The sequence below is a fragment of the Chamaea fasciata genome, unplaced genomic scaffold, assembly GCF_029207755.1.
Source record: "Chamaea fasciata isolate MVZ Bird 193981 ecotype frontalis unplaced genomic scaffold, bChaFas1.0.hap1 SCAF_1, whole genome shotgun sequence".
NCBI classification, from domain to species: Eukaryota; Metazoa; Chordata; class Aves; order Passeriformes; family Sylviidae; genus Chamaea; species Chamaea fasciata.
The window spans coordinates 100921128-100935244 of NW_027094086.1; the positions used below are offsets into that span (position 1 = coordinate 100921128).

At 38.5% G+C, this 14117-nt stretch overlaps 1 protein-coding gene across 3 annotated transcripts in view; it reads right to left on the reverse strand.

The window, feature by feature from the left end:
* Window positions 1-577: 577 nt before the first annotated feature.
* POU6F2 (POU class 6 homeobox 2) overlaps window positions 578-14117 on the reverse strand; it is a 261225-nt gene continuing 247685 nt past the window's right edge. For 2 of the 3 annotated variants that reach the window (XM_066191142.1, XM_066191125.1), the window contains 3 exons: window positions 13366-13534; window positions 4888-5056; window positions 578-1711 (listed from right to left, as the gene is read on the reverse strand). In XM_066191142.1, coding sequence (XP_066047239.1) covers window positions 1207-1711; window positions 4888-5056; window positions 13366-13534 — 843 coding nt within the window. In that variant the 3' untranslated portion in view covers window positions 578-1206. The remainder of the gene's footprint in view (window positions 1712-4887; window positions 5057-13365; window positions 13535-14117) is intronic. The other variant, XM_066191133.1, reaches the window with a different exon arrangement.

A 14117-nucleotide genomic window follows, 5' to 3' on the forward strand; every position in this document is an offset into this window, starting at 1 on the left:
AGTCCTAATCCTTCTTTGTCCTCATTGTATTTCAGCATATAAAATTGTTCAGATCTCACTTTTCTTTTTAAAATTCTTCAAACAGTACTGGGTTTGGAGGGCTTGGGTAAGGGGTGGAGAATAAACTGGAAGGGAGGAGGCAGCAAATAGAATCAGGAAAAAAAAAACAGGAAAAGAAATGCAAACCAAGACATACACCCTTAGAAGAGAAATACCAAGCCCCATAAATCACAATAAAAAGTAATTCCTTTTGGCACCCAAACATTAGGAGATTGCAAGACGGTTGACTAAAAGAAAAGAAAATGAGGTGATTATTACGGAATGGCTTTGTACGCGCCAGGGAGTACAAACAAGGATGAGAGAAATTAATCCCGTATTCCTCTTTGGAAGATACAAATGTAAAAATTCATAACACAAGTTTACACTCATAAAAGAGTAGACTAACAATCTAGTTTGCAATGCCATGTTTCTGACTTTGGTTAATAGTTTTCATAGTGAATCAGCATTTGATACCTGAAAGGCTACCATCACTCCTCCAGGTGGCAGGCTTGTATTCTCTGTTAAACAGATAAAAGTTTTTCTTTCTTTCTCTTTCTTTCTTTCTTTCTTTCTTTCTTTCTTTCTTTCTTTCTTTCTTTCTTTCTTTCTTTCTTTCTTTCTTTCTTTCTTTCTTTCTTTCTTTCTTTCTTTCTTTCTTTCTTTCTTTCTTTCTTTCTTTCTTTCTTTCTTTCTTTCTTTCTTTCTTTCTTTCTTTCTTTCTTTCTTTCTTTCTTTCTTTCTTTCTTTCTTTCTTTCTTTCTTTCTTTCTTTCTTTCTTTCGTTGTTGGTTTTGTTTTTCCTTAAAATGTGTTCATATTTTCATAATATACAGAAAAAATTAATCAGTTATTTGGTTTACTTTAAGTCTATTTAAAAAAAACTGGCTTTTTCTTTTTTTTTGTGAACTAATTCTACCACGCACACTCTAAGTGTTGTGGGGTTTTTTGTTGGTTCTTTTTTTTGTTTGTTTTTTTTTTTGTTTTTTTTTTTTTTTTTTTTTAATAGTAAAACCAACGGACATTTATAAACTGTTCTGTCCTTCTTGTAGTTTTCTCAGTCTTTTACTTACAAGGGTGATGACTAGGTATTTTCACAGAGTTCAAATTGACATGTTTCAGTTGGTGTGGGTTTTTTTTCTGTGTCATTTGGCTTTGTTTTGTTTTGCTTTTAGGAGTTTTCATCCAGAGTGTCTGTTAAAGGCTCCATAGGAACTGCTGTCGCGGGCTCGTGTTGTTTCAAACGTTTAATTGTGTTCTTCAGTGCTTGCCTCTTATTGCAGAACCAAACTCTAACTACTTCCCGGTCATAGTTCAGTTTCTCTGCAATCTCTGTCATTTCTTGCCCAGAGGGATGTGTGTTCTTCTCAAAGTGGGCATTCAAGATTTCAAGGGCTTGTGGCGTGAATGAGGTACGCCTCTTGCGCTTTTTGGATGGTTCGCTCCCAATAAACTCGGTAAGGTTCTGCATCCCTGCTCGATGGCGGGCCTCAGCCTCAGCCATCCACCGCTCAAGCACCGGCTTTATCTTCTGGGCACTTTTAGGGGTGATGTCCAGCTTTTCAAACCTGGCAGGATACAAAAGGCCAGGGTTCAGTTTGGCTGTCAGACTGCTAGCTATAGTGTTCTCTTGGGCTTCCTGTGGTAGGAAAAAGTGGCTTCTCAGGATGGTGTGTCTGAGGGAAAATTGAGAAAGAAGAGTCTTACACTGATGCTCTGCCAGGGTGGGACTTCCTGCCTGCCTGACTAATTGACTGGCAGAGGTAATTTACAGTAGATTATGAAAACTGTCAGATAGGTATATCTGTATAGATATAGACAGATATAGATATAGATAGCTAGAGATTTAAGCTAACACAAAATGAGCACTACAACAAAATTCCAGGTACACTAAATAATACAGGTTAAGAATCACATATCTGATTATCTTCAGAACCCTTAAGACTAAGTCTAATTACAGGAAATTATATCAAAGGCATTGCTTTTATCATCTTGTCTTTGTGCTTAATCCTTTTGTTATCCCTCCCATCCCACGTTATCCAAACACCACAGCTTTAATAATAAAAACCGGTGGCAAATACTAGCCTCCAAAATACCAGGTCTTCTTTCCATTTTTCAGCAATTTTCACTGCTTGTAAGTTAATGTTATATCCTTTTTCTGGGTTGGAAAAAATATTCCCATAGCCACAGTGGTGTTCAGCTGAAACAGCTGGACACTTTGCAATTATCTTGCTGTCCCCACAAAGACAGACTCATGTTTTCCAGATGAAACCCAGCATAAGAGTCTACTAATATGCTGCGGCATCAAGCTGAGTTTATTGTGGGATTTCTGCAAACTGTACCAGAATGATATCATTTCCTGTAAATGAGGTCTTCTATATATCATTTTGCCATCAAAAGTCTTTTGCCAAACCAGATTTTACAAGTATTATAAAACATCTAGAAAAGCAGCCACACAAAACTTTAATCCTTTGAAAACAAGCAGAAGAACAGAGTTCATGTTTTAAGTCTTATAAGTATTTGTGTCTTTCATTTACTGAGTTTATTGTCTTTTGCTACACATTAAAAAAGTCTTAACCCAAGTCTTTTGGTGCCATCCATTTGTGTTTTCCCACTTTGCTCTGTCCACTCTGTATGTTGTGGTACTTAATGCAGCAGAAAGGCAACAACTACTGGATGTCGCTGCTGTGCTCTCCAGCCCAGGTGGTGCTGAAGCATCACCACCACCACCACTAATCAGAGTGCTCTGGAGGTGAGAGGAACTGAATCAAACCTTTTATGCAAAGAAACTTGGTGGCTGGAGCTGGCCATTTTTAGTGTCTCCATTCAGCATGTGGAGGCAGCAAAAAATATTCCAGCAAGAAACAAAGAACTTCTCACAAAAAATAAGACAAAGAATTATTTCAGATAATAATACTTCAAAGAATTTGTAACTGGTGCCTGACATCTTAATGTGATATTGACTGCAAGGTGTTATTCCTTGATGTCCAGTGATATTTCAGGCTGAAGGATGTATTTTAGAATGTATAGTCTCAAGTTAAAGAAAATGCTGCTCTTTGTATGCAGAACATATCAAGGTGGTATATTGCTCCTGCATAGGCCACCAGGAGATTCTACTTTTCGAGTTGGTTGTTCAAATTTCTTGCCTTACTGCCCCTTCCATCGACCTGGAGTTCATACTGAAACTCCTTTGTTGCATCTGGAAAAAAAGTTAAACCTACTGTTTCTGAGGAACACATGCTGACGCTGAAGCAGCTTAACAAAAAATGCACAGTCATAGCATGTAAATACACCCTAAAATGGTGTCCATCTGAGGTGGGCAAAGGAAATTAAAAAAACCTGTAACTTAGCAAGTATTTGGGACAAGCTCTTGCACCCAACCTCATGTTCTGAGCAACTTGCCCCTCCAAGGAGCCCTCTGTAAAAGGTCTCACCATGCCCAGAGCTTTCTCTAAGTATGAGGTAGATGGAAGTAATGAGAAGACAGTAAACTAGGCAAAAGTAAAGGAAACCATGTGTCCCTTTCAGCTATAGCATGCTAAACAGCAACTTAATGCTACAAAAAATAGTCAGTTGCTAAAAACTCTACTCATTTTAGGCATTCTTTACCAATTGACCACAAAGAAATTAAAAAAAACCAAACAAAATCTAAATTAATCCTTAGCAATAGGGAGAAATAGCATTCATATCATTGGCATTGTTTGTTAGTGTTGTTATTGCAGGACATGTTTGGTATAACAACATACAAGTCTTGAAACAAATTTCCCAGCAGTAGTATCCTTGTGTAGACTGAATAAAGGTTATTTTCTACAGGGAGGTATCTTATAAGAAAAAACAGTAGGGGAGACCATAGAAGTGAGAGGATCCTATGGAGCTTTTTGTATTTAACAACAATCAATGGGTTTTATGGAAAATCATTGAGCAAAATGTGAGCTGCAAGCACACTACCCCATACTGATGTTATTTATAACCTTAGTCTTTAACTGCAGGAAAAGTACACTTCCATTCTATGGGGAATACATTAAAAGTATAAAGAGCAGCTAAAAAGACAGAGCATTTCATGGATCACCAAGAACAAAATCCACTTAAATAAGCTTAGAGTTGGTTTCTTGGCTTTCACTGATGGAGAAGGACTATAAGGCATTGCCCAAGAGGAAAAAACTGTTACCTAAGTGTGTTTGTTACCTCATGCATAAACATGGGATTACTGTAACACACATACATGCATATAAGGTGTTTTCTTCTACTTTTACTCTGTCAAGACTGCTTTATTAATTCTTATGATTAGGACAGATTTCTGTATGCTTTGCATACATGGGTTTGTCTGGATTTTTTTCAGTAAATATTTGAGTGATAAAAGATGAATAGCTGCTGATTTGCAAGATAGCAGGAAGGCTATTTTTTCCCTTCTGTGCTGCCTAGGTAAATCATCATTAACATCCTCTATGTGAAGTGCTAACCACAGTAATACAGCTTTTAACTTAGCAGGGATGCAGCCATGAAATATTTGTTCAGTAACCCTATCTGTAGAAAATGGCACAGTATGAAGAGGGTCAGCTGGTGCTTATCCAGCATCAGCAGGATCTCCAACTCATCTACAGAATTAAGTCTCTATGCCAGGAATATTGTTTCTCACTTGTTTAGAAAATGAGGGGGAAAGGGAGACCAAAATCACTCTAAAGGTTCACAATAAGAACAATTTACATGTCAGATAACAACATCATTGGCTAATTTAAATATCAAGTTAAATAATACACTCTAAAGTTACGAGACTCAAACACAAGCATGCTCCTCACAATAAGCTGGATCAATATTAAGGACAAAGAGAGGAGTTTATGATGTAAATTGTTACCTGCAGATGGCAGACTGGCTATAGGCTGGGCCTTCGGTGGCACTTAGGGCTTGGCCCACTTGAGTCTGTGTCAGGCCAAGGGACAGGCGCCGGATTTTAAAAGCTTTGGCAAATTCTCGTATTTCTTCCAGATTTACCCCATCCACCTCTCCAGTGGCTGTCTGAGGATCTATTGAAATATTTTTTAATCATGTCAGTTCTTTGCATCACATATCAGTGGGACAGGCTTACAGCCATTTTCATTGTGAAGACTTTCGAGTTCAGTTTTTTTAAATACTGACCCCTTTCTCTTCTTCCCCAAACAGAAACAGACTTGCCTTGTTAGGTGTGTTTAGATTGCTAAGATGCTGACTGGGCTGCAGTTGTCTGCAGGTGGAAGATTTTCAAAGATATGCCTTTGCTGAACTTCTGACAAAGGCCAGCACACCTCAGAGGGAGGGTGTGCCTGGGCTCTTAGCTGCCATTTGTGCCTTGCAGTCTTCTCTGCACTGAGGAGTCATGTTCCCCGTTTTCCCTTTTAATCACTTGGTGCGATGGTTGGTATTAATATATTTATTTCCAGTCTGTGTGGAGGTCTATATACATGTGTATGAGCTGCTTGGGTTTTTAACCTGAAATCAAGTCTTTGTGCTTTATCTAATGTTAATTCCAAATAAGGAGATTCACAACTATTTCTTTTCCTTTTACACAGCACCCAACCTAAACTGCCACATGAATGTCCAAAATAACCCAGCAAATGAATAAGTCTAAAAAATTCTGCCTTTAAAACCTCCTTAATTTAAAATTTGTCTTTTAAAATACGCCCTTCTGAGAAGCAGCCTTTCAAGCTTTTTATTCTGCCTCCTATCAGGTTGATAATCAAGGAGCAGCAACACTGGTTTTGGATGGTAATGCTGCACAGTTTTTTTACATTAGCCCCTCAGAAGATAATGCTTACGATGCTGTGAGAATAAATCTGTCTTTCCTCTCTGTAGCAGTTTACTGACACAGAAGCTTTTGCCCCTGAAAGGGCACATAATAAAGCATGTCTACCACAGAAAAGCTCCTTTGGAGCTGGATAACTCGGTCAATTTAGGACTTATCAAGGGAAATGACACAACAGCTGGAGAATGGAACTTTCCTCCCACCCCCCCACCCACCCTGCCCCCCTCCCACCCTGCCCCCCTCCCAAGCTACTGATCCCTGACTAAATTAAAGTGTTTGCCAACTCAGAGACAGCATGAGACTGGGATGGTAGAAGATTTCAAAATGTTGTGCAATCCTGCATGTAGTGAAGCCATTCTCCCAGTGAGACATCTCTATTGTTCTTCACCTCATTCCTCAGACTCAGAGGTGAAATGTTTGCAGCACAATAACCCCTGAATTTCTGTAAATGCAAGTAGTTGTCCAAGGACAGTGCTAGACTACGTTACCATTCTGAACCCTATATGAGAATGGCTCGTGCTAGTTTGGCTCTAGTGAGGGCTTATCAGCGTTAGAGTAGCAAAGCTTTTATTTTCAGGGGTTTATAAGCCTGATGCAAAATTTCCTTGTGATGGAAACATCCCATGAAAAAATCTTTTTGTCCAATAATAGAGGGAAAAGGGTTTTCTGATATATAAATTTACTTTGTTGATTAAGTGTAAGAAGCACAAATGGCAATAATATTTTTAAAATTCTTGTATATGCAACCAGGGACCACATGAACTATGCAGACAAATAAACATGCACATAGGCTGAACCTTGTTTCAGTGATACTCCACACTTAGAATCATCTCTGCTGTTCTCACTGCTGTGCTTGTGGCCACCTGCACACCCATGCACTCATTCAGTTCAGAGCTAGGGTGCATATTGTTTGCTTTAGGAGTAAGTGCTGTGACAGTGGCCACTGAGGTTTATAGAGTAATTGCCTTTAGAAGCATGAAATTTTCCTGCTTATGCCATATAGTCTATCTAGCATACCAGTTCTGTATTTCAGAGACACAGAATGGAGCTGCAGACTTATCTGCCCTTTAGGTCTCTGTACTAAATATCATAAATGAAACTGGCCTCAAAAACTCCCGAGTAAAATACACTAAAATGGTGACTCCCTCACCTCTTTCCTCCTGTTACTTTAAGGCCTCTGAGTAAGGCTGTTAGGAATGGGACAAAGGACAATTCAGGTGTTCCCAGAGAACTTTCAAAGTAGCGAACTATGGCACCTGGCACCCATAATCCTCCCCAACTCCTGTTAGGAATAAAAAGGGAAGTGAGAAAACTAATTGTAGAGAAATTGTAAAGAAATTCTGCCAAGTTCTGCTGGATCTAGAATGCTCTGGCGCTGTTGGGAACAGTGAGCATCATCTAAAGACCATTCCTGCCTGCGGCACTTGGATGAAATATTAGGCTGAGGTCTCCTTGAGATGAGAAAAAACCTGTGATGCCCTTCAGTAAAATGGGAGTAGAATGTAGTATACAGTGGAGTATCTGTTGAGAAAAAGGCTTCATTCTTTCATAGAATCTTTGGCAATAGGAAAGTACTAACAGATGGACTGAAACACTTAAATGTTTTATCTTGAACTCCAGGGAGAATAGCATTTGTGTGAAATTGGAACCACTTCTACTTTGGGTGTGATTCAAAGCCCTTTGAAATCTTGTCTTCTGTCACTGCCCTAAAACACAAATAGTGCTATGAGGACAAGTCTATGGACATCATCATTGGTCTGTTTTACTCTATTGCATTAAAATGCCATCAATACAGTCTTAGACTGTGTGGTCTAAATATGCACAAACACAAACGTATTCAAAGAGATTATGGACTTTGTTTTAACAAGTTCTGAGCTTTCAGAACAGCTAAACATATAGTGCACTTCACATTTTTAGGAAGAGTAGCTTATTGAAAACTGTAAATAGGCTGGTTCTTTTTCAATTAAGTGGATATCCCAGGGAAGGCAGCCCAGTGCTAACAGGAAAATAGAGAATACCAAACCCATTGAGTGTTTGGGATCTACAGTAATGGATTTCAAGACTCCAGGTTTACATTATTGTATAAGAAAACAGTGGTTGCCTATGAAATTAGTGCGTGCTGGAGAAGGGTCAGAGGGTTGCCTGGGACCATTTCAGAAGATATGGGTACATATAACAAAAAGGAAGACCACCACCTGTCCTGGTGGATGGTGAAGATACATGAGCGGTGTGGAAGAAATTAAATCCACAGGCTCTCCTGCATTCTCCCACTTTTGAATTCTTCTGAAAATCCTGTGTGAGTTTTTTGTCGAGTGAAAATATGCTATGATTTTAATAGTTCGGGGAAAGAGCTGCTACAGAGAAATCAGTGCACCCTGAAGGAGAAACCAAATTTGTGTTGCACATGCACAAAGTTCTGCCATGGGAGGGATTACAGGGAGATGATTTCCCCAGTCAGACAGAAGGAGAAATAGCTGGCTGAAGAGGTCCAATGGAAAGTAAATTGGATAAGAAAGGCAGGACAAAACATTGATAATGGAAAATGGAATGGAGCTCAGGGGGAAAAAAAGAGGAATAATTTGTTTATGGGAGGTATTTTAATTTCATAGTAACAGATGACACTAAAATGAATTTGGGAGGAAGAAAGGAACTTCATGGAGACAAAAGTCTCAGAGCACGAGGGAAAACCAGTGATTTCCACAAAGAGAACATACAGTGGAAAAGTTAAAGATATGAGCAGAGGGATGCATTTCAGAGGAGGAAAATGAAATGGAAAAAAGGGAGGAATAAAGATGTAGAATTGAATGAAGAGTAAACAAAGAAGACAAAAGAGAATACAAATAGGATTAGACAGTACAAAGAAATCACACAGAAAGGACAGGAAGAGTAGAGATCAATGCTGCAGTCCTTGCTTAGACAGAACTTATTTTAAAACATTTTTTATTTGGAAATAACTGTTATATTTGTCTCCAAAATAATTAGCACTTGTTGCTGGTTACAAATGAAAGGGTGATGATGAGAGAAAAGATATAAAGAAGGCAACAACATAAAGAAAAAAGGACAGGAAATGAAAGAAAGTGAAATTAAAAACAAAAAGTAAGGAAACTTCTTTGAAATTAAGAAACATGTTAAAGAAAAAAGCAAAATCATACAGAAAATATTACTAGAATGAAAAGTAAAAGTAATAAACCCAAGGAACATGGAACACTACTGTTAATAGAATTCTTATGACTTTCTCGTTGTACTTTAATAATTTTTCTGATGTGAAGAAACGTCGTGTAAAAGAGTTACTCTCTTTGAAGTCAGTGTGCAGAATCTTCCCCCAAATAATTATTTGCAGAAGTTAGGATGCTGTATGCAATTTGATTATCTGAAGGAATGGCTAAATGTGACTAGTTTTACATGAACTTTGCTATATTTAGCAGCTATTTCTGGCATACAGCAAATCTCTGCCAAGGTATTCAGCTCCAGGACCTCTGCCAGAGGTCTGAACTACAATTTCATAAGGAATTAGGAAAAGGAAACAATATTTCTACCTCAGGAGGAATAAAGAAATCAAAGATAGATTCAGGAGGCCACAAGTTGTTTCTTGCTGCCCTCATGCCTAAGGACTTCTCCCAAAAACACTGACCCATTGCCTGTTTCATCCCACTAAAAGACTTTAAATGGACTTTCAGACACTGGATTTCAATTGTAGGCCTTTCATACAAAGCTCTGCAGCCAGTGTGGGAGCTGGGATGCTAAGAAGGCCACAGGCTTGACAAAGAGATGCTCCTGCCCTTCAGGGATCTGCATCTAGGAACTGAACAGATTCTGTAAAGAAATGAAATAAGGATGACTTTCTGTCTACATCCTCATGTGCAGCCACAGTTTTGTGCAAATGGATTTTCAGTCACATGAAACAATTTTCAAACTCACGAAGGTCATTTAATACTATTTGTCCAAACAGTATCACTGGTTTATCACTGCGAAGGAAAAGCTATAAAGGACACCATCTGGTTTTTCATGTTTCATTACACAGGTGGTTTGATCTTTCCTTCCTAAACTGGCTATATTTTCCTCTTTTTTGTAGGCTCTTTCAGCATTACTAGAAAACAGTAGGTAGCTCTCTTGTGCCATCCCTGATGTGGCAGCTCAAACAGGCTTAGGCATGCAGTGTTAGCTCCAGTTTGTGGTGGCTACATGCTCTCAGGAGTATGCTGGACAGCCTTCAGGGATATTTGAGATGACTGGTTTGCTTCTGTCTGTGTAAGGTTACTATGTAAATGGCAGAAGTGAGTTGATCTGCCCCTCATGCTATTCATTCTATTAGTCTTGAATAGCAGAGACTGAATGAAGCTTGGAAGCATAAACTCAAACCAGCTCCATAAGTTTTTTATTTATGTTTAGTGTGGATTTTTTTTTTTCAGGAGATCCCTATCAATAACTTTTTTTTTTAATCTCTTAATATCTGAATTCCAGTGAGTTAATTTCCAAGTGCAACTTCTTCATCAGTCTGACTGTATGAAAAGTTTCCTATGCCTTAGCTCTTTTTGATAGGGCTGCAGTAAAGACAGGAAGACTGACTTGATGCTCTTCTTTGTGATAACTTTTCACACTCTGATGGCTGCTGGGGAGGGTGGGAGTGGCATCAGCAGGATTTGGATGCAGAGAGGGCAAAAATTAACCTTGAGCCTAAAGAAAAAGATACAATAGAAGAAAAAAACCCCAACTTGAAGATTATTAAAGAGCAGGGAGTAGAGTTTGGAGTGGAGGGAGAGAGGGCCTGACTGTGAAGAGTAGTACCACCCACTGTGATAGAGGAAAGAAAAAAAGGAAAAAGAGGTGGCACTAGTGATAAAACAATATAAAGGAGGACAGAAACTACCTAATAAAAAGGCTGGTAAAAGGGTACAGATATGGTCTGGAGACAGTGACTGGGAATTGAAATGGGAAGAAAAGTTGGGTAATTATGAACTGTGAGGAAAGAACTGCAGGGAGATAACTAGAGGAACAAAAGCATGGAGGCAAAGGGAGAGCAGATTGCGTGGAGAGCAGTGTGAAGAATTAATGGGACTAGAACAAGACAAGTAGTGGATGTAGTCAAGCCTGAGAGGATCAAGCAAAAATTCTATGTTAATTAATGTATCTCCCAGTTGTGCCCACATTGATATTCCTGTGCCTCATACTCCTCTACTCTCAGCCAAATCCATAAGCACAGCATGCTTATTTTAGAGCAGAACCAACAAGATGATAACAGAACTATCAGCTTTTCCATCCATTCAACACATCTCCTATTTCCAACTACAAACATAAAGATTATCTCACCATATGACTGATTTATGTTACTACTCTACTTTTGAACAGCCTTGAAATTTATCTGTGTAAAAAATGAAGCCAAAGGAACATCCTTAGAGCTGCACAAATTAACACTCAGAAGCTACAAAATGCTGAATTTACAGCAGCCCACAACACAGTGTACCATATTCTTTGAGCCCTGGATTATCAGTTCTTTTTCATGTGCCTTGTTCAGTGCACAGGATGAACTGTCCTTCATTACAGATGAACTGATTGATGTATTGCCTTTTTACTTGTTCAGTGTGTGCCCCCAGACCTCTATTAAAGCTCTTCACTAAAGACATCTCTTGAGCTCTTCTGGTTTCTTTAAAATCTTAATTTATTTTCTTGTGTTTCTACAAGATGAGGGTCTTCCCCTTCTCATTCACAGAGAAATGGACAGATATTAAGGGAAGAAGCATTTTTGGGTACCCAGTCTAGGTCAAGTAGGAAATGAGTTTTTAGACTGTCTTTAAAAGGTTCTTGATACAGTTCCACAATGAAAGTGTACTTAAAATTGCAGCTGTGAGTACCGGGTTCTTCTGTAAATTAAACTCCAGAGTCTCAAGCTGGATATTGAGGGAGCACTTGTGAAAAATCTCTTTTAAGTGATTTGCCTGCTTTGCACTGGAATGAGATAGCAGACAGAAGACTTCAGCTCCTCAGTCCTCTATTGCCTTAGGCAAGACCATCTTTCACTCCTCTACAGCTTCCTACTGTATGTAGGAATGTTATGCAAACTGGGGAACAGATTAGTGAACCAGGTACACCCTAGGAAAACAGCCTAGCTGTTGTGTTACTAATTCTGATACATCTCTAGGACAATTCCACTTGGAATGCACTGAAAGACAGATGAGAAAAAAAAAATCATGATTGCATGATTTTAATCACGACAATATATTGTTCTAAGAGGAATTGCATACAGATGAACAAAAAGCTATTTTTCAAGCATCTCCTAACTTTTGATGGATTTATCCTGTAAACTTAAAAGGGCTTCTTCCATGTTGCATTTATTTTAAATAAGAATGTCCAAAAGAGGAGCTATTCTAGACTAACTATGAAAAATAACTCACTCTGTACCAGCTATTTACCTCAATTTGCCCACATGGACTAGAGGAAAATTTTATGTATTTGTAATGTAAAACCTCTTCTTTGTCTTCCTCCTACAAGCATGTCTACATAAGAAAATTTACTACCAACAGAGAAATAGCAGTATATTTATATCACTATAATTATGTCTGTATCTATATGCAGATATTTTCATTCCAGAACAAAAGTATTCCCACTGGGAGTAATACCAGCATAATTTTACCACTATAGCTCTACCAGTAATTTCCCCAAGTAAACGATCTCTGAAATAATCTAATCAAGATTTTTTCACATCTTTCCTTGCATGACAGTTTCTCTAAGCCCTTCATAAGCTCGTATCAGTCACATATTTTACGTTACCAACATGGCATGTTATAGTGTTTGCTTACTTAGAATATGTACATGGAGTATCATAGAACAAGATCATCCAAAGCTTTTGGATTTTTTCAGATGTGCAAAAACTGTTAGTGCCTCTTATGTATACTGTCAGCCTTTAGTTTTTGCTATGTAAAGACCAAGATAATCCTGATAAGGTAATAGCGAAGACTCTGAACTGTGCTATCTGGAAGAAAGGTCAGCTGTTCAGGTCAGCTGCTCTAATCCTAACACTGGAACTCAGTTACTTCACTGCAGTGTGCTTCTCCCCAACATGTTCCAGTTCATCCTTGTTTAAATGCTGTAAGCTTTTTCTGGCAAGAAAAGTCTCTCACTCTGGATTTGTGTAAAATTAGGGCTGGTAAAACTGTTTGCTATATCAACCAAGCAAACAAACAAGCAGATTAACCAAAAGTAGGAGTACCTGTTTGCCCACCTAATTCTGAGAAATGTAATTCATTATATTGACTGATTCAAAAACTTCTAACTTTGAAAAAACAAACTACATTTCAGTTATAACAATTGCACTCATGAGTCAATTAATAGCTGCTACCATTTTTATGGCCACTTCCAGCATTGATTAAATTTCTCAAGGCATGTTTACCTTAAGCCCCATCCATGATAGTAATTCTCACTGGTGAGAGTCAGCTATTTAGCAATATACAATCTACTATATTTAAAAAAAACAAAAGGAGAGAAAGCAGATTGGAAAACTCAGCAGCGAGGAGAACAAACAGAAGAGAGAATTAAGGAGAGCCAGGGAGCAATACTTACTGCTGACTAACTGGCCAACACTCAAAGCTGAAGAGGAGGAGGATGAGGAGGAAGAAGAGGAAGCCTGACGCACTGGGCTTTGAGACATAGATGCTTGACTGTGAGCCAAATGCAGGAGATTTGATTGTGAGGCTGCTTGTCCCACTTGCGTCTGGGAGGGCTGATGGAGCTATATGTTAAAATGTAAAAATAGGTATTTAGAAAGTGAAGCAGTAATAGGAAACTTGCAATGCACCATCCCACTCATCTCCTTCTGGGGAACAAATCACATAGGAGCATTAAACACCATGGGCTTTGTTCAGGTGACAGTGTTAGAGAAGGAGCAATCTGAGCTGTTTCAAATATTGTTTTTCTATTCAGTTTTACTCAGTTTAACTGGATACTTAATCTAATTAGAAGGTAAGTACCTTTTAAAATGGGTGATAAGAGACCTATGAAAATTACATCACGATTCTGATTTATTAAATACAAATCCTTACCTGTTTTCTGACTCATGAAACCAGATTTTTATTCATTACATGGATTCTCATAGATATCAGGATTGTTTCACAGAGGTCCTTTCATACTGCAGGACCAGGGCCAAGTAGAGTGGGGATGGGGAAGAGAACAGAAACCAAGCCAAAATCCCTTTCCTACAGGAATCAGTGATTTGTTTTATGACATCAAACCTGGCAAACAAACAAAAATCATGGAAACGGATAAGCTGTCTTAGACTAAAACACACAAGGAAACTTCCGAGTCCCATTCACTCA